At 38.3% G+C, this 19,780-nt stretch overlaps 1 protein-coding gene and 1 pseudogene across 1 annotated transcript; one reads left to right on the top strand and one right to left on the bottom strand.

Moving 5' to 3' along the window:
• Positions 1–8,745: 8,745 nt before the first annotated feature.
• On the bottom strand, positions 8,746–9,252 carry LOC106373123 (transcription termination factor Rho-like). The gene is made up of 2 exons (XM_013813341.1): positions 8,985–9,252; positions 8,746–8,873 (listed from the first exon to the last, which is right to left on the bottom strand). Exons 1-2 carry the CDS (start codon positions 9,250–9,252, stop codon positions 8,746–8,748), a joined length of 396 nt encoding a protein of 131 aa, XP_013668795.1.
• Positions 9,253–11,300: 2,048 nt separating this feature from the next.
• LOC125583403 lies at positions 11,301–11,913 on the top strand (annotated as a pseudogene).
• The last annotated feature ends 7,867 nt before the right edge of the window (positions 11,914–19,780 follow it).

Raw genomic sequence — 19,780 nt, 5'->3', positions numbered from 1 at the left:
TTGAATTAAAGCAAAAGCTTATCTCTTGTAATAGTGTAGTTTCCTAAACCCTAGTCTCTAATGTCGCCTCTCTATATATTGTAAACTCATGTCATTAATCAATGAAACGAGTTTTGAGTCTCTCTCTCTCTTGTTCTTAATCTCCAATCTCTTTAATCACTCTTTAAATCACAAAATCTAATAGCTCCGGTTTCTCGAGCAATTATATATAACTTTTATCGAATATCACATACAAGAGCGGTCACAAGATCCTGTAGTGAACGGATATTTCAATTACATGAGAAGATTAGTTTAGATTTTGATTTCAAATACGAACATCAGTGTTTGTAATTTGGTGTTTAATGACTAGAGTTATGATTCTGAATTTAAATTTAGAAATAACCTTTCATCATGTTACCTGGCACTGCCGGAAGCTGACGAGCAATCGGACACACTGTGCCATTTTATAAATTCACGTGATTGTCATGCTACCTACGCAGACATTCGTATGCAAATGGATATGCTCATATGCATGTTCGTTTTTTATTACGTGCCATGTCTTTTATATTTTGTGCTGTCCATTTTAGATTCTAGATAGAAACACTAGATTTGTGTCGGGTTTTCGGGAGGCATATACCTTTAAATCATTATTATTCACAGTGATTTATTTGGTAGGCAAATATCTCTCAGGAAAATTTATTTCGTGGACGGCAGTGATTAAAAATTATTTCAAATTTAGACCAATTTCTTGAATTAATATTCGAAACACCTAATTTCCTGAGCAGAATTCCAACATAAGTATTTAAATCATATCTTTTTTTCAATGCTGTTCTGGAATGCTATTCTGGATCTTTTGGTGGAGAATGGAAGGAATGGGGACCAAGTTTTCTTACTGAGATATGGAATAGAAGGAGCCATGGGGAGGGACATCAACCAGCAGAATCATTGTCGAGATACATTGATCACAAGCTGGTAAGGAATCGAATCTCATCACTGCGGCTGAATGGGAATCAACGTTATGAAGGAACTATGCAAGCTTGGTTTGCGTCTAGGATGTAGTCAAGTTTGTTATTCATGATTCAAAGTTCTCATATAAACTTTAGAAAATAAGCACACATGTTGTAAAAAATTTATTTATTTATTTGAATAAATTTAACATTTTTTTCAAAAATTAAATCATATTCATATTCATATATAATCGTATTTTTTGTCTTTTGACTATTGGATTCGACCTTCGTCATCAATTCATCACACAATCAGGTTCATCGTGACGTTATTTATAGTTAACCAAGAGAACATTTGACGTAAAAAGATGGTAATAAAAATAATACATGAGTCATACATTGAATTGAAGCATTCACAATAGGCCTAATAACTCGATAGTCTGGATGGGACTAGGCCCAAGATCGTTAATCCCATTATTAATGTCGTTGAAGTTGAAGAAACGGGTTCATGATACCTTTTTTTAAACAACTAAAGTTTATTTATTAATAGATTGTAAAAAAATTGCATAAATACATATACAACAATGAAAAATACCAAATAGAATAATTAAAACGACGAGAAAGCTTCATGCAAACTTTCTTTGTCGTATTTGGAATATCAGTTTTTCTTTGTTGTATTACACTGGTCTCATTCCAATTCAGATATATTAATATTTTTTGATTCAGAATCTAGTATATTGATTCAACCGTAAAATAATAATTGGAATGACCAATTTTCAACGATTGGAAAAATATCACCATACAACAAAGAAATTCCCTACTTTTTGGATGATGCATTCTATGATTTCAAACAAATATTTTGATATCAAAAAATATAAGTTTTGAAAATAATATGGTAACCGACATCATACTTCTCCTTCTTGTCTCTAGATCTTTTTCTTCATGTTGGGTTCATGATACTATTTATCACTAAAAAATATTACTATTTATTTAAAAGTTTAAAACGATATTATCATATAATTTAATAATCTAAAAGTGTTGATTTTGTAAATAACCATTCCGCCATTCCGAAGGTTATTACTTACTAATCCAGGCTTTTATGCAAAACAACTTCTGCTTACTCTTGGCATTGGCTGCCTCTAGCCCTCTTTGTGAGGCTTTCCGGGAAGATTGCATGGATATAATCATCACTCTCGATTTGTTTACAAACCCATTTTATTTCAGGCATTAGAAAGATCCTGTATTTCCTTCCTTGTCAAGCAAGATAATATTAAACTAGAGCTTGAACGGCGCGGATGTTAGTTTTTTTTATAAATGAATATTTATTTGAATAAGTGATAATATATATTTTAAAATTTACCTGTTTAAATTTTGTTTTAATATGACATTTCTAAACACAATAATTTTATAGTTTATATTGAGTAGTTTTATTTTATCATGTAAATCCTTAATTATATCATCCATTTATTCAGAATATGACTTGTAAAGTCACACAAGAGTATTTTTCTTTTTTTTTATGGATCAAAATTTTATGATTATATATAATAAAATTGTTGTATAAACTGTTTTTATGGATCAAAATTTTATGATTATGTATAATAAAATTGGTGTATACTATTTATTATGTATATGTGGAATTAGTAAAATAATTACCATATAATGTATGTAGTTACGAAATGTATATATGGAATTAATTATTTTCAAACACACATGTATAATAAAATAGGAAATACAAAGAATACTAAAAGCTAGGTTTATTAATTATTGTTGCCATAAATTTTAGTTAGAATTTGATTTTGGAAATGTACTAATTAAATAGGAAAATATAAAAAAACCTAAAAAATGGGTTAATTAATAACTTCATTGGCATGCCATTGTAAATAAGTTGAAAACTAAGTGCTATTTTATTTTTGTACTTCTCTTTTAATAATATAGATAAGTTAACAAAAAATGCATCATAAACTCCATTATGTTGTAAAAGAATGGGGAAACTGTATGTTTTATTTCTGAATATAAGTTCCCTTTATATAGGGGATACAAAGAACAGATAAATGAAAAGAGTACAAAACTTAATCAAAAATGAAATAGGAAAACTAAAGATAACAAGAAAAGGAAAACGTCATAATCCTAAGACGGTCTAAACCGACCGTCTCTCTCTCCTCTTGGTCGCGGCCGCGGCTGGGCCTACTCGTGGCTGTTGGGCCTTCTCTTCTGGTCTTGGTTAATAGCAATCCACTCCATGATTTATAACACTCCCCCTTGGATGCTATAACCATATGGATTTGTATCATGCACGATGTTGCCTCATTAAAACCTCTCTAGGAAAACCAAAAACCCAAGGTGGGAAAAAATGGAAACCGTAGACAGGAAAAAGAGTACAACACATGACACTCCTCCTGATGAAGGCATCACTGAAGATCCTTCAGCTGGCGCATTCCTATCTGATGAACCAGCATCTTGAACGTTGAGGTTGGCAGAGACTTAGTGAAAAGATCAGCTGAATTGTCACTGGACCGAACTTGAACCACTTGTACTTCTTTAGCCTTCTGCAGGTCGTGGGTGAAGAAGAATTTAGGCAAGATGTGTTTCGTTCTATCTCCCTTAATGTATCCATCTTTGAGCTGAGCTATGCAAGCTGCATTGTCCTCATAGATGATCGTTGGCTCTTCTTTTTCTTTTCCCACGTCCAGGCCACTCTCTTTTATGATATGGCCGGTCATGTTCCTCAACCACACAAGCTCTCGGCTTGCTTAAAACATGGCTATGATCTCGGCATGATTAGAGGATGTTGCCACTAAGGTTTGTTTTGTGGACCGCCAACATACTGCAGCCTCACTGTGTATAAACACATATCCTGTCTGAGATCTAGCATTGTGTGGGTCAGATAAGTACCCAGCATCTGCATATCCGGCAAAGCTCTTTCCCGGCTGGTCGGTATAGAACAATCCAAGGTCGGTTGTTCCTTGCAGATATCTGAACAAATGTTTTATTCCGTTCCAGTGCCTAAGTGTCGGACATGAACTGAATCTAGACAGTAAACTCACGGCAAAACTGATGTCCGGTCTAGTATGACTAGCCAAGTACATTAAGGCTCCAATGGCACTTAGGTAAGGCACTTCCGGCCCGAGCATCTCCTCGTCCGGCTTCTTTGGTCCGAATGGGTCCTACTCTAGGTCTAAGGACCTCACGACCATAGGACTCGACAAGGAATGAGCCTTGTCCATATTAAACTGCTTGAGTATCTTTTATGTATATGTCTTTTGATGCACAATGATTCCATTGTCTACATACTCAAATTGCAGTCCCAAACAGTTAGTTTTTCCTAAGTCTTTCATTTCGAATTCTTTCTTTAGACATTCGACTATTTGGAAAATCTCTCCAGAGGTTCCTATTATATTCAGGTCGTCCACATAAACCGACATGATCACGACGCCCTTGCTGTCGAATCTCTTTATAAAAATACATGGACTTATTGGATCGTTCTTATAACCCTCTTTCATTAGGTACTCTGATAATCTGTTGTACCACATTCGACCTGATTGTTTCAAACCATATAAGGCTTTATTCAGCTTAATACAATGTTGTTCTCGAGAACCTTTCTTATCTTTGAGCTCAATACCCTCTGGAACTCTCATATGAATTTCATTATCCAATGGGCCATACAGATACGCAGTTACTACATCCATTAGGCGCAGATCAAGTTTCTCTTTCACGGCCAGACTGATCAAATATCGTAATGTAGTTGCGTCCACCACAGGGGAATAAGTTTCCTCATAATCTATTCCTGGCCTCTGTGAGAATCCTTGTGCTACAAGCCGTGCTTTGTATCTCACTACTTCTCCTTTCTCATTTCTCTTTCTCACAAAGACCCATTTGTATCCCACTGGTTTGACATCTCTAGGTGTCACGGTTATAGGGCCAAAAACGCCTCTTTTCTTTAATGATTCTAACTCCACGTTTATAGCTTCTTTCCATTTGATCCAATCTGATCTTTGCATGCATTCATATATGGACGTGGGTTCTAGATCCTCATCTTTTTCCATTCTCAAGTGCTACTTTATAAGAAAATATATCATCAACGTCGATATCATTTCTGTTCCATTTCGTTCCAGACATTATATAGTTTATAGAGATCTCTTGATTGTCCGGCCCTTGTGTCCCATGAAGTTCGGCGTCCCGAACCCCATCATTTGGAACGGTCGGATCATTTGGTGTGGCCGGCTCACTTGGCTCGACCGTTCTGGTCGGCTCGGCCGGTCCATCAATGTTCTGGACGGTTTCCTTGATGCTCTCGGATCCAGCACCTCTCTTGGACTTCCGAGGCTGTTTATCTTTGGAACCAATAGGTCTACCACGTTTGAGATGTTGATTAGACTTTGTAGCCACTTGACCTTGTCCCTTCTGGACGTCTATTCTTATTGGTGCATTACAAGCCGGTATGTATGACTTTATCACTCTATTTGGGTCAGCAAATGAATCTGGCAGTTGATTAGCTAGCTTTTGAAGATGTATTATCTTTTGGACTTCCATATCACATTCTTTAGTCCGAGGATCTTGCCAAGATATTGATGGTCGAGACCATTCGATTTCATTGCTCAACCGGCCGTTATCTCCCCCTAAGGTTGGATATGTGGACTCATCAAACTGTGAGTCTGCGTATCTGGCCTTAAAAAAATCACCGGTTGTTGGCTCAAGATACTTTATAGTGGTTGGGGAGTCATATTCAACATATATTCCCATCCTTCTCTGTGGTCCCATTTTCGTTCTCTGTGGTGGAGCAATTGGAACGTAGACGGCCTATCCAAATGTTTTGATGTGGGACACGTCTGGCTCATGACCCGTGATTAACTGGGATGGTGAATATCTATGCTCACTAGATGGCCTGATGTGAATCAGTTCTGCTGCATGTAATACTGCATGCCCCCATGCTGATACCGGGAGTTGAGACCGCATTAGTAATGGCCGGGCTATCAGCTGGATACGTTTAATAAAGGATTCGGCCAAGCCGTTCTGTGTATGTACATGTGCCATGGAGTGTTCTTCACTTACCCCCATGGACATACAATACTCATTAAACGCCTGGGACGTAAACTCACCAGCATTGTCTAGACGTATAGTCATTAGAGGGAAGTCTGGAAAGTGTGCCCTCAGTCTTATTATCTGAGCAAGCAGGCGTGTAAATGCCAGGTTTCGTGTGGATAGTAGACAAACATGTGACCATCTGGTGGATGCATCAATCAGAACCATAAAGTATTTGAACGTCCCACTAGATGGGTGTATTGGTCCACATTAGACTTGATTGTTTCAAACCATATAAGGCTTTATTCAGCTTAATACAATGTTGTTCTCGAGAGCCTTTCTTATCTTTGAGCTCAATACCCTCTGGAACTCTCATATGAATTTCATTATCCAATGGGCCATACAGATACGCAGTTACTACATCCATTAGGCGCAGATCAAGTTTCTCTTTCACGGCCAGACTGATCAAATATCGTAATGTAGTTGCGTCCACCACAGGGGAATAAGTTTCCTCATAATCTATTCATGGCCTCTGTGAGAATCCTTGTGCTACAAGCCGTGCTTTGTATCTCACTACTTCTCCTTTCTCATTTCTCTTTCTCACAAAGACCCATTTGTATCCCACTGGTTTGACATCTCTAGGTGTCACGGTTATAGGGCCAAAAACGCCTTTTTTCTTTAATGATTCTAACTCCACGTTTATAGCTTCTTTCCATTTGATCCAATCTGATCTTTGCATGCATTCATATATGGACGTGGGTTCTAGATCCTCATCTTTTTCCATTCTCAAGTGCTACTTTATAAGAAAATATATCATCAATGTCGATATCATTTCTGTTCCATTTCGTTCCAGACATTATATAGTTTATAGAGATCTCTTGATTGTCCGGCCCTTGTGTCCCATGAAGTTCGGCGTCCCGAACCCCATCATTTGGAACGGTCGGATCATTTGGTGTGGCCGACTCACTTGGCTCGACCGTTCTGGTCGGCTCGGCCGGTCCATCAATGTTCTGGACGGTTTCCTTGATGCTCTCGGATCCAGCACCTCTCTTGGACTTCCGAGGCTGTTTATCTTTGGAACCAATAGGTCTACCACGTTTGAGATGTTGATTAGACTTTGTAGCCACTTGACCTTGTCCCTTCTGGACGTCTATTCTTATTGGTGCATTACAAGCCGGTATGTATGACTTTGTCACTCTATTTGGGTCAGCAAATGAATCTGGCAGTTGATTAGCTAGCTTTTGAAGATGTATTATCTTTTGGACTTCCATATCACATTCTTTAGTCCGAGGATCTTGCCAAGATATTGATGGTCGAGACCATTTGATTTCATTGCTCAACCGGCCGTTATCTCCCCCTAAGGTCGGATATGTGGACTCATCAAACTGTGAGTCTGCGTATCTGGCCTTAAAAAAATCACCGGTTGTTGGCTCAAGATACTTTATAGTGGTTGGGGAGTCATATTCAACATATATTCCCATCCTTCTCTGTGGTCCCATTTTCGTTCTCTGTGGTGGAGCAATTGGAACGTAGACGGCCTATCCAAATGTTTTGATGTGGGACACGTCTGGCTCATGACCCGTGATTAACTGGGATGGTGAATATCTATGCTCACTAGATGGCCTGATGTGAATAAGTTCTGCTGCATGTAATACTGCATGCCCCCATGCTGATACCGAGAGTTGAGACCGCATTAGTAATGGCCGGGCTATCAGCTGGATACGTTTAATAAAGGATTCGGCCAAGCCGTTCTGTGTATGTACATGTGCCATGGAGTGTTCTTCACTTACCCCCATGGACATACAATACTCATTAAACGCCTGGGACGTAAACTCACCAGCATTGTCTAGACGTATAGTCATTAGAGGGAAGTCTGGAAAGTGTGCCCTCAGTCTTATTATCTGAGCAAGCAGGCGTGTAAATGCCAGGTTTCGTGTGGATAGTAGACAAACATGTGACCATCTGGTGGATGCATCAATCAGAACCATAAAGTATCTGAACGTCCCACTATATGGGTGTATTGGTCCACATATGTCTCCCTGAATCCTTTCCAGAAAGTTTATGATCTCTTTATTAACTTTGGCTGGTGATGGCCTAGTTATGAGTTTCCCTTGTGCACATGCTGCACATGTGAGATTGTTTGGGACAACTCCTTTGAACGTGTGCCCTTGTGAATTCATCATCAACTTTCGCATCATGTTACTACCGGGATGGCCAAGCCGGTTATGCCATAGAGTGAAAATTTCGCAGGCATTGGCCTCGATCATACTGATCTTTGCATAGTATAGACCAGTAGACATTGCAGGTATGGTTTCTAGGATCTTTCTGTTGCCTTTGGTGATCGAAATTACATTAAGGAATTCATCATTTCCTTCTCCCCATGTTTCAAGATGGAAACCATTTAACCTTATGTCTTTGAAACTCAATAAGTTTCTTTTAGAGCTTGGGGAATACAAGGCATTTTTGATCTCTAGATGAGTGCCATCAGGCATCAGTACATATGTTTGGCTGTGACCTTCAATCAGGCCGGCTACACCTGCAATGGTGTGTACGTTTTCACTTTGCATTGTGAGATTTACAAAATATCTCTTGTCTCTAAGTATAGTGTGACTTGTGCCACTATCCACCACGAGTATGCTCATATCATCTTTCATTTCTATAAGTTAGATTTCTAATCTCAGAGACTTTATAAAACTTTAAAACTTTCATTTATAAAAGTTTCAGAACACCAACAATAAAATTAAAAACACCAAAGCAATCATAAAACAACCATAAAGCAATAAAACAAATCGTATCAAAAATTTTAGTCTTTGAGACAATCAGAAGTCTCAAAATCCATTGGGTCATCTTTAGCAATGTCAGAATCATCATCAGCCTCATATCCTGAATCGTGAACCATGTGAGCCTCCGGGTTCTTGTTCTTAAGACTTTCTTGGTAGAGCTCACACAAGTGCTTTGGGGTTCTAGAATTCTTGGCCCAATGGTTGCTCATCCCACATCTGTGACAAACTGATTTGGTCGAGTAAGACGGTTTGGATATACCGCCTCGACCTCGGCCATAACCGCCTCGGCCACGGCCGGGATTGGAACCACGACCACGGTTATTGTGGTTTCCTTTCCGGCCGGCCAAGTATCTATCTCGACTGTTTGAGTAATTGTCACGATCACGGTTCCTATATCCACCTCGGCCTTTGCCGTGTGATCTCTTATCATTCTGGATGTAATTGCACTCGTTGGGATCTTTCTTTTCAACTTCATTGGCCTCTGGTAATGGGGCTATTCCAACAGGTCTAACTTCACTGTTCTTCATCAGGAGCTCATTGTTTGCCTCGGCCAGTAGCAGGCACGAGATCAGATCAGTGTATGTGGCGAAGCCTTTCATTCGGTACTGCTGCTGCAGTATTATGTTGATGAATGAAATGTAGAGAATGTTTTCTCAAGTAACTCTTCTTCGGTTACAACTTCACCACAAAGTCTCAGCATCGAGACCGTCTTAAATAAGACTGAATTGTACTCATCCACTGACTTATAATCCATGAATCTTAGATTCTTCCAGTCATTTCAAGCTTTTGGGAGTAACACCGTTTTCTGGTGATCATATCTATGCTGTAAAGCATCCCAAAGCTTTAGTGGATTTTCCATCGTAATGTACTGATCTTTTAGATCTTCAATGAGATGATGGCGTATAATACTTATAGCCCTATACCGATTCTTATCGGTCTCATTGTTGCCCTTGATGATTGTATCACCAAGTCCCTTTGACCTTAAGCTGATCTTTGTATCTAGCGCCCACTGCAAGTAGTTATCTCCGGAGAGATTAAGGGCTGCATAGTCTCTGCTTGAGATTTTCGACATTTGAATCACATCATCATTTATAATTTAGGTTCACAATGTGATCATGTGGCCGCATGGTATATTAACAAGCTCAGCCACAAATTTGTCTTACGCATTTATGAGAAACAATCAATCTAATCGACCATGGTGCGAACAATCAAGCCACACGGCCATATGCTTTATCAATGTAATCAGATTCGAATTCGTATGTTCTATATGCTGGTCGGTTTTTAAACAATTCAATTTAATGCAATTCAATTCGGATTTAGATGTAATGCAAACAATCTTAGCAATTTGATTTCTATTGAATTCAATTTATGAATTTAGGGTTTCAATTTAAACAATAAGGCTGCCGGTTTAATCAATATGATTTTAAGGTTTCAAGGCCTTTAAGATTTAAATTCTAGATCAGATTATTTCAATCAATCTAACAATTCTAAACCTCAGATTTTATCAATTCAATCAATCAATCAAGAACAATTAAAATTGGATTCAATCTTTTAGGTTTAGGGTTTCGATTCCAGATTTAGGGTTTCTTAAATTCAGATCAAGAACAATCAATAACAGCAATCAATATGTTCTAAGGAATCGATTTCTATTACTAGTTATGAGATTGTCGATTTTAGGTTATAGATTTTAAGGTTTTGATCAAAGACAAAGTTTCCATCATAATGGATTAGGGTTTTGATCTTTCTAGGTTCTCAGATCACGGTATACCTTTGTTTCGTAGAGGTTTAGAACCGGACCACCTTAGAGAGAGAGAGAGAGAACGAACGGATGCTTGCAGGTTCCAATCGGGTCGCGGAACCGGGACGATCGCGAGCAGTCGGCTTGTCTCGGGTGCGAGGTCTCTCGGACGCGGGTCGTGTCGGATGCGAGGCGTCTCGGGTGCGATCGCGAGCTGGACGGATTTCGTCTGAGCTGGGACGTGAGCTGTGTGCGTCTAGGAGTAGAGATGGATCGTCTGGGTTCAAGGATGAACGAAGAACGTCTTTAGGGTTTATGAGTGGTCGCCGGTTTTAGGCTTTTAGGTTTCGATTTTGGTCTCAGGGTTTTGGAGGCTATCGTGCTGATAACGTGTTGTAAAAGAATGGGGAAACTGTATGTTTTATTTCTGAATATAAGTTTCCTTTATATAGGGGATACAAACAACAAATAAATGGAAAGAGTACAAAACCTAATCCAAAAGGAAATAGGAAAACTAAAGATAACAAGAAAGGAAAACGTCATAATCCTAAGACGGTCTAAACCGACCGTCTGTCTCTCCTCTTGGTCGCGGCCGCGGCTGGACCTAGTCGTGGCTGTTGGACCTTCTCTTCTGGTCTTGGTTAATAGCAATCCACTCCATGATTTATAACACATTATATATTATATATGTACGTAACAGCATATTATTAATCACAGGGTTATGATGCCAGCCAAAAATGGGGGACTAGAAAGGCTCATCACACAAATATCATGTTTCCTGTTACGTTCTCAAACACATCATAAGCCTCATAGAAACATTAATTATATAGCGAAGAAACCAACACTCGAGTAAAAGCATTCGACAATAAAAAAAAGAAAATGTACTTCTAACTATCATGGCGTTACGAGAGATAGTAAGTGATGATATAGAGAGCTACAGTGAGCCATCTCTTTGTCTGGATAAAGCCAAGGAGCTTCTTGCACTCCTCAATTTACCCACAGGATTGCTGCCACTGAAGGACATGACAGAAGTTGGGCACAACAAAACTAAAGGGTTTGTGTGGATGAGGATGAGAAGCAAGATTGAGCATACATTCGCTGCAATAGGTCGTAAAGTGATATATGACACGGAGATAACTGCTTTTGTTGAAGACCGTAGGTTGAAGAGACTAACGGGAGTTAAAAGCAAGGAACTCATGATCTGGGTTCCAGTGCATGATATCTTCATCAAAGAGAAAGAGCCTGAGAAGATAACATTTGCTAATAACACCGGCCTGTCACGAACATTTAAGGTTTCAGCATTTCAGAGCGAGGGCTGATGAATCGGAAGAAAAAGAGAAGTGACTAAAGTTACTTGATGTAGTAAGCAAACAATAAAGAACATAAATTGTTCCATATCAATAGAACGAACACAGTGTCATTAATATCGTAAAGAGAATCATTTCCCTAAGTTTTTGCACATGACTAACGTTAGTAAATACCCGCTACGAAAATATCTATGAAGTGAGACAATGTGTAGACTGTAGAGTTAGGTTTTACCAATTTCATTGTTTTCTGAGTAAGGAAGCCACCAAACTGCAGGACAAAGCTCTCATACTACAAGAAAACGTTTCCGTAACAACGACGATTTACGACGAAAATCTTTCCTCGTAAATTTACATGGTGTTTACAACGCAGTTACGAGGAAATCAAATTTCGTCGTAAACTCGATGTAAATTTACGAGGAAAGGGTTTCGTCGTAAAATCCATGTAAGTTTACGACGAAAGTACATGGAAAGAGAAATACGTCGTAATCGTTACATCGACATTACAACGAAACATGTTACCGTTATATTTAGGTGAAAACGTGTATTAAATGTGCTTTAACTTACCTAATTTCGTCGTAAAGTCGTTGTAAATATTATGATAAAACCATGTAAAATCCATGTAAAAGATTCCTTGTAAAATCGTAGTTATATTTCAACTACCCAACTCGAAAATTTCTCTATATATATGTCATTTCTCACAATTCTGTTCCTCACAACACACAAACGGAAAAAAAAATTGAAAAAAAATCAGGAAAAAAAAGATTTCAAAAAAAAATCTAAGAAAAAAATGGCTGGTGGCGGTAGTATTTACGAGTTACGGAGTTGGATGTATTTGCACAAAGATTCTGACGGGAGGGTGACTAACGCATTTCTGAGCGGGCTAGAGACATTCATGCACCAGGCGGCACACCGATCACGCAGGAAAACGGTAAGATGTTCTGCCCCTATCGGAAATGCAAGAATTCAAAATTTGCACGTAGTGAAACTGTATGGAAGCATTTAGTAAACATAGGATTTACACTACAGTACTACATTTGGTATCAACATGGAGAGGGTTATGGGGGAAATGAAGCTAGTAGTAGTAATAATAATTTTGAGGATGCTCATCATAGTGAACACTACAAGAAAACAGGGGGATTCTGATGGCCGAAATCGTCAGAAATTCGTCGGAATAGACCGATTCCGACGAATTTCTGACGAACCTATCCGTCGGTATCGTTTTTTCGGAAAAAAAAAATTCGTCGGAATTTCGTCAGAACTTCCGACGACTTTCTGACGAATACCGAGAAACGTCATTCTGACGAACTTCCGACGATATTACGATGCGGACACACGAGACCAGAGTTCATCGGAAAAACTATATACCGACGGAGAACGTTCTTCGAACAATTCCGACGGAGTGGATTCCTCGGTATATTCCGACGAATTCTGGGCGTCGGAATATACCGACGGACATTGGTTCGTCGGAATATACCGACATATATTGGTTCGTCGGTATATTCTGACGAATGCTCTCCGTCGGAATTGTCCGAGGAACCGTTGTCCATCGGTATATTCCGACGCCCAGAATTCGTCGGAATATACCAATTTTAAAAACGAATTAATTTTGCATTTTTATATATTTTTTTATATTAAAAATTAATTAATAAATAAATAAAATCTGAAATTTAAAACTAATAATATTATAGAATTTAAATTCATACAAACCGAAATAGAAAAAAAACATTCAGAAAGTTTAAAATTCATACAAACCGAAATAGAAAAAAAAACATTCAGAAAGTTTTAAAAAGCCGAAAAAACTAAGAAGAACTCGAAGACATCAAACGATCTAGCTTCTGCATTATCTCGGTGTTGAACTTCTTCTGGGATGCCAACTCAGCAAGGATAGTGGCATTCTCCGAACGGATAGTGGCATTCTCAGAAAGGATAGTGGTGTTCTGCTCCTCCAATGCCCCAATCTGTTCATCTTTGTCATGTAGCTCCTCGAGAATCATGGGATCGGCATACGGAGCTTACGAAGAAGATGCCGGATACGAAGAAGCACGGCGGGCCAACCCAACTAAACGGCCTCCTTTCCTTTTAGGAACCGCCTACAAAAATATTTAAAGTTAGTAAATAGGGACAAGTTAGTAATCGACATTATAAAAAAAATATATTAATAAAAAAATTACCTTTTCAACCATCTCATTTATTTGCAATAGAGACAAGTTGGTTGAATCTCCCGTAGAATCGCCGTCATCAGAGAGAGGCTGAGATTGAGATACTATTTCAGCTTCCACCAAATCAACGACACCTTTGATCACGGGGTCCTGAATTTGACCCGTCGTCTTGTTAGTGTGAGCCACCTTAATGAGTTGGAGACGATCAACGGGATTACCGTCATTTGCTTCGATCTAAAAAAATTGCCATTATTAGCCAAGGAATATATAAAATATTTATTTAAAAAATATAAAGATAAATAATAATAAAAAACTTACAAGTTCATCCTCCTTAGTAGACATAGAGCAAGCGCCGAGGTTGTGCACATACATACCTTTCCCATCACGATCGCTCTTCTGGTTCTTGGGGTTCCTAGAAGACGTCTCTGCAGTTTCTTCCTTCTCCCAATGAGCTATCAACTGCTCCCACACCGTCTCGTTGATGAACCGTGGCCTCTTGTTCTTCTGCCAAACTGTCTTCCACGCGTTTATCTGCTTCGTATAAGAGTCCATGGCCTTTTCGTTGAATTTCTTACGGACTGTTTCTGTGAGATCGGAGTGCCAGTTGAACTCTTGCTACAAAACAAACATAATTTAATAAGTAAAAATATTTAAAAAAATGTAAAAACTTTTAAAAAATGAAGAGTTACTATACCGCAAACTGACGAAACCACAACTCTCGTTCGTCGGAAGGGATCACACTCCACTTTAAATATCCAAAACGAAGCATGGAGTACATCATCTGGTTGATGCTCCTGCTAATGCCATTTTTTGACTTGGTGAACCTTTAAAAAAAATACTAGTTAGCAAGTTAAATAATGGAAAAAACATAATGCTACAAATAAAAAAAATACTAACCAAGTGCTATGTCCTCGTCGTGGGTTGGGTTGGAGAACCGGGAGATGCTCTCGACCTGGTTGTTGAACCAATAGTTCAACTGGCATGACCCCCGGATCCTGTTGAGTAGCAGTGGGAGGGGCAGCGGGAGCTGGAGCGGGAATATATGCGGGAACCGAGTTTTGTTCATGAGACGATCCCGATGCACGGGAACTGCTCACCAAACTACGTCGAAGACGGGCTGCGGGGCGGGGTTCATCCTCGGACCTAAAAAAAATTAATACATCAAAAAAAATTTCAAATCATTTCTATTTTTAATGTTTTCATTTATATATGATTAGTGATGCATTTTTAGAAACAACTACAACAATAGCTGATGGAACTGGAAATGTAGAAGAACCTAATTTGGATGCAAAAAGGTTTTATGAAATGCTAGATGCTGCAAATCAACCAATCTACACTGGTTGTAGAGAAGGTCTCTCTAAATTGTCTCTAGCAGCTAGGATGATGAATATTAAAACGGATCATAATTTACCTGAGAATTGCATGGATGCATGAGCAGAGTTGTTTAAAGAGTATTTGCCAGAAGACAACGTGTCTGCTGAATCTTATTATGAGATTCAAAAATTGGTTTATAGTCTTGGGTTGCCTTCGGAGATGATTGATTTTTGCATCGACAACTGCATGATCTACTGGAAAGAAGATGACAAGTTAGAAGAGTGTCGATTCTGCAAAAAAACACGATTCAAACCGCAAGGCCGTGGGAGGAATAGGGTACCGTACCAAAGGATGTGGTACCTACCAATTACAGACAGATTGAAAAGATTATATCAATCTAAGAGGACTGCTGCGTCGATGAGGTGGCATGCGGAACATGTCCAGAGAGATGGTGAGGTTGCACATCCATCAGACGCAAGAGCGTGGAAACATTTCAACAAGGTACACGCAGATTTTGCTACAAATATTCGGAATGTCTATCTTGGGTTATGCACCAATGGATTTAGTCCATTTGATATGTCTGGTAGACAATATTCTTTGTGGCCAGTCATTCTTACGCCGTACAATTTACCGCCGGATATGTGCATGGAACAAGAATTTCTATTTTTGACCATATTAATCCCTGGGCCGAAGCATCCAAAACGGTCTCTTGATGTTTTTCTTCAACCGTTGATAGAAGAGCTAAAGCAATTGTGGTCAGAAGAGGTGAGGATGTACGATTGTTCCTTGAAAAACAATTTTACGATGCGAGCAGTTCTGCTGTGGACGATAAGTGATTTTCCTGCTTATGGGATGTTGTCTAGCTGGACAACACATGGAAGATTATCTTGTTCATATTGTCTTGGATCGACAGATGCTTTTCAACTGAAGAATGGTAGGAACAGTTGTTGGTTTGATTGTCATCGTCGCTTTCTTCCACTTGCCCATCCGTACAGAAGAAATAAGACATTGTTTCGGCACAAAAAAATTGTCAGAGACGGTCCTCCTCCATATCTCACCGGCCAGCAGATCGAAGCAGACATTGATTATTACGGAGCTCAGGAAACATTTAAGGTTGGAGGTAATTGGCATGTTCCTGGAAATATGTCTGATGGGTATGGTGTCTCTCACAATTGGCACAAGAAGAGTATATTTTGGGAGCTACCCTATTGGAAGGATCTTCTCTTACGCCACAATCTGGATGTCATGCATATTGAGAAAAACTTTTTTGAGAACATCATGAATACATTACTTAACGTTCATGGGAAGACAAAAGATAACAAAAAGTCAAGGATGGACTTTCCTGATATTTGCTCAAGAAGTGAGTTACATATCAAGAGCAATGGAAACGTTCCTGTTCCCATCTTCCGGTTGTCATCAGAAGCCAAAACAACCTTATTTGACTGGGTTGCATCAGAAGTTAAGTTTCCTGATGGTTATGTTTCAAATCTGTCAAGATGTGTTGAACGAGGTCAAAAGTTCTCCGGAATAAAGAGTCATGATTGTCATGTGTTTATGCAAAGACTACTTCCATTTGCTTTTGCCGAGCTCCTTCCAGCAAATGTCCATGAAGCACTTGCAGGTAATTATAATTTTATAATATATATACATATGTTATGAAATGTTATTAATTTGATTACTTTTGCAATATACAGCCATCAGAGCATTTTTCAGAGATCTTAGCACACGTACGTTCAAGGAAGAAGTCATCGAACAACTTCATCAGAACATTCCGATCATATTGTGAAACCTGGAGAAGATATTTCCTCCTTCATTTTTTGACGTCATGGAGCATCTAGTTGTCCACCTACCGTATGAAGCATTACTTCGTGGACCTGTTCACAATGGATGGATGTATCCGTATGAGCGACAGATGAAACATTTGAAGGGGAAAGCAAGAAATTTTGCAAAGGTGGAAGGTTCAATAGTTGTGGGGAGTTGACAGCCGAAACATCTAACTTCACATCATACTACTTTGCTCCAACTGTTTGTACGAGAAAAAGAGTTCCTAGAAGATATGATGATGGTGGAGTACCGACATCATATCCAATTGATAGTGTTCCTGACATTTTCTGCGAAATTGGACGGTTTGGTGGTAAAACGAAAGAAGTATGGTGGTCATGTGAAGAGGATAAACATAGTGCCCACAATTATATTCTGCTCAACTGCGAGGATGCAGTGACCCGTTATTTTGAAAGGTAAATATTTTTGTGAATGTTAATTATATGCATTGAAGTTAATTATGTATGACTTGATTATTTGTTTAATTTGCAGCATGTTTGTATCTCAAGTTGAAAAAGCAATACGTGATGAAGAGACTGCTCAGATGAAGGCTCGAATGGATAGCCAGCAGGCTCGTTTAGACTCTCTTGAGGATTTGCTAGACGTGATGGCCGTGGGAAACCCGGTTATGCAGAGAATGTTGAGTGAGAGACGAGCCGCTCTTGGGTTGCCAGTACGAGATCCCCAAGAGTCTGATCCAACCCATCAACAGCCGAGCAACCCCACCAACTACTTCGAGGATATGTAGTTTTTTTTATATTTTTGTTTGTATTATGAATTTAAATATTATTGTATGACTTTTAAATGCCTTTTTAAAATATTTTTTTCAATTTCATATTTCGTTTTAAAATTTAAATTATTTTAAATTCTGAATATTAAATATAAATTAAAATTTATTATATACTAATTACTAATAATATAATAAGAATCGATGTAAACTCCTCGTAAACATTATATGGAGTTTACATCGAATGTTTACGAGTGATTAACATCGAAAGATTTACGAGGGTTTTACATCGAATTGTTTACGAGTGATTTACAACGAAATTATTTACGTGTGCTTTACATCGAAATCATTACGTGGGCTTTACAACGAAATCTTACGTGTCTTTTTCGACGAATTCTTTCCATGCGCTTTACGAGGAATATATTTCGTCGTAAACGTAACGAGTCGTTTACGACGAAACCTCCGTTACGACGGACGTTTAACAACGAAACGTCTTTCGAGGTTAATTCGTCGTAACACCCCGTTTACGACGAATTTACAACGAATACTGCCCTTGTAAAAAATATGTTTTCTTGTAGTGTCAGTTTGTCTCTGTTGTATGAAGATACTTGTACCGAAACAACCACATCTTTAAAAGAGGTCATGGTAAAATAATCATGGTGGTGAGTCTAGTTTCTCCAACCCATCAATCTGCTTCTCTTTTCCTTCTCCAAGCACCAAAAATCTTGCAATAACCCACACCCTTTTTGCTCAGAATGCGGCCTTTACTTCCAGTGTAATGTAGTAGGGTAAATAACTCTTGTGCAAATTATGTGGTCAAGAAACTGAATCCCCCTGCTTATATATTCAATTCAACCTCTAACTTCAAGTTGTCCTATCTCAAACCGAACACTCTTATCACAAAACTCAATGATTTCCTTCAGGATCTTCACTGCATCCTCTCTAGGCCCTCTCATTCCAATCAGGAAATGACCACCATACCAAATGTAATCCATCATCCTAGTTTTTCCTTCCAAACTCTGGCCAACTTGTGATAGCCATCTTCAATAAACTACTTCCCCATTAAATCGTCTTTACGAGGTATTACTCAACTATCTTCGTTTCCATAAGTCGATCAAGCTCATTAAGACATATAGGGGGTGATTGGTAGTTGCTGTAGGTGCTGTCCACAGCCTTATTTATTTCTAAAGCACCAAATTCAGAGCAATCAAACTTTAAATTTTTTTTTTGAAGCCACAGCTCTAGAAATAACCTACAGCTGTACAAGTGCTCTGCAGAGCCAAATATCCAAAGCAAATTTTTAGTGCTTTCATAAAATTCTACAGCAATAAAATTTAAAGCCACAGCAAAAAATCTACAGATTTTTTTCTACAGCAAAAATTTTAAAGCTACAGTCATTACCAATCGGACCCATATTACCAAGCAAAGGACTCGATATGCCACAATATCCATATATGTAAGCTGAAATATTTTTAATTATCCTAAAAGATTTACAGTCAGGATAAACTTAAATTTATGTAAGCTGAAGTATTTTAAGTTATTAAAATTATTTTTAAATTTTCTTTTCCCAACCGAATAATAAACCCAAACTAAAAATAAATCAGAATTTTATAAATACTCAAATAATTTCTATATATCTATTCCCTAAATATATTTCAAAATAAAAAATCTAAATACCGAATAACCAAATCTATTAACATATATAGTTGTTTTATTTTGAATGAATAAAATTTATAATTTAGTAGTAGTAAATGAGGTGAAACAAAAATAATTAATGTCTTTAAATTAAAGAGCAATAAATCTGAAACAGAACATTAGGGGTGGGCGTAAGGCGGATACTTGCTTTCTTACGTATACTTGATTTCTTACGTATACTCTTACGGTTAACAAATAACAAGTACTCGTTTTTGACAAGTATGCGGATACTTGTCTAAAAATACTTTACTTGCAAGTTAATTGCGTTGTTCGATTACTTGCTATTTACAAATA

Source organism: Brassica napus, chromosome C3, assembly GCF_020379485.1.
Source record: "Brassica napus cultivar Da-Ae chromosome C3, Da-Ae, whole genome shotgun sequence".
NCBI lineage: Eukaryota > Viridiplantae > Streptophyta > Magnoliopsida > Brassicales > Brassicaceae > Brassica > Brassica napus.
Note: the sequence above shows the minus strand (reverse complement) of the source record. Positions and strands in the feature narration are given on the sequence as shown.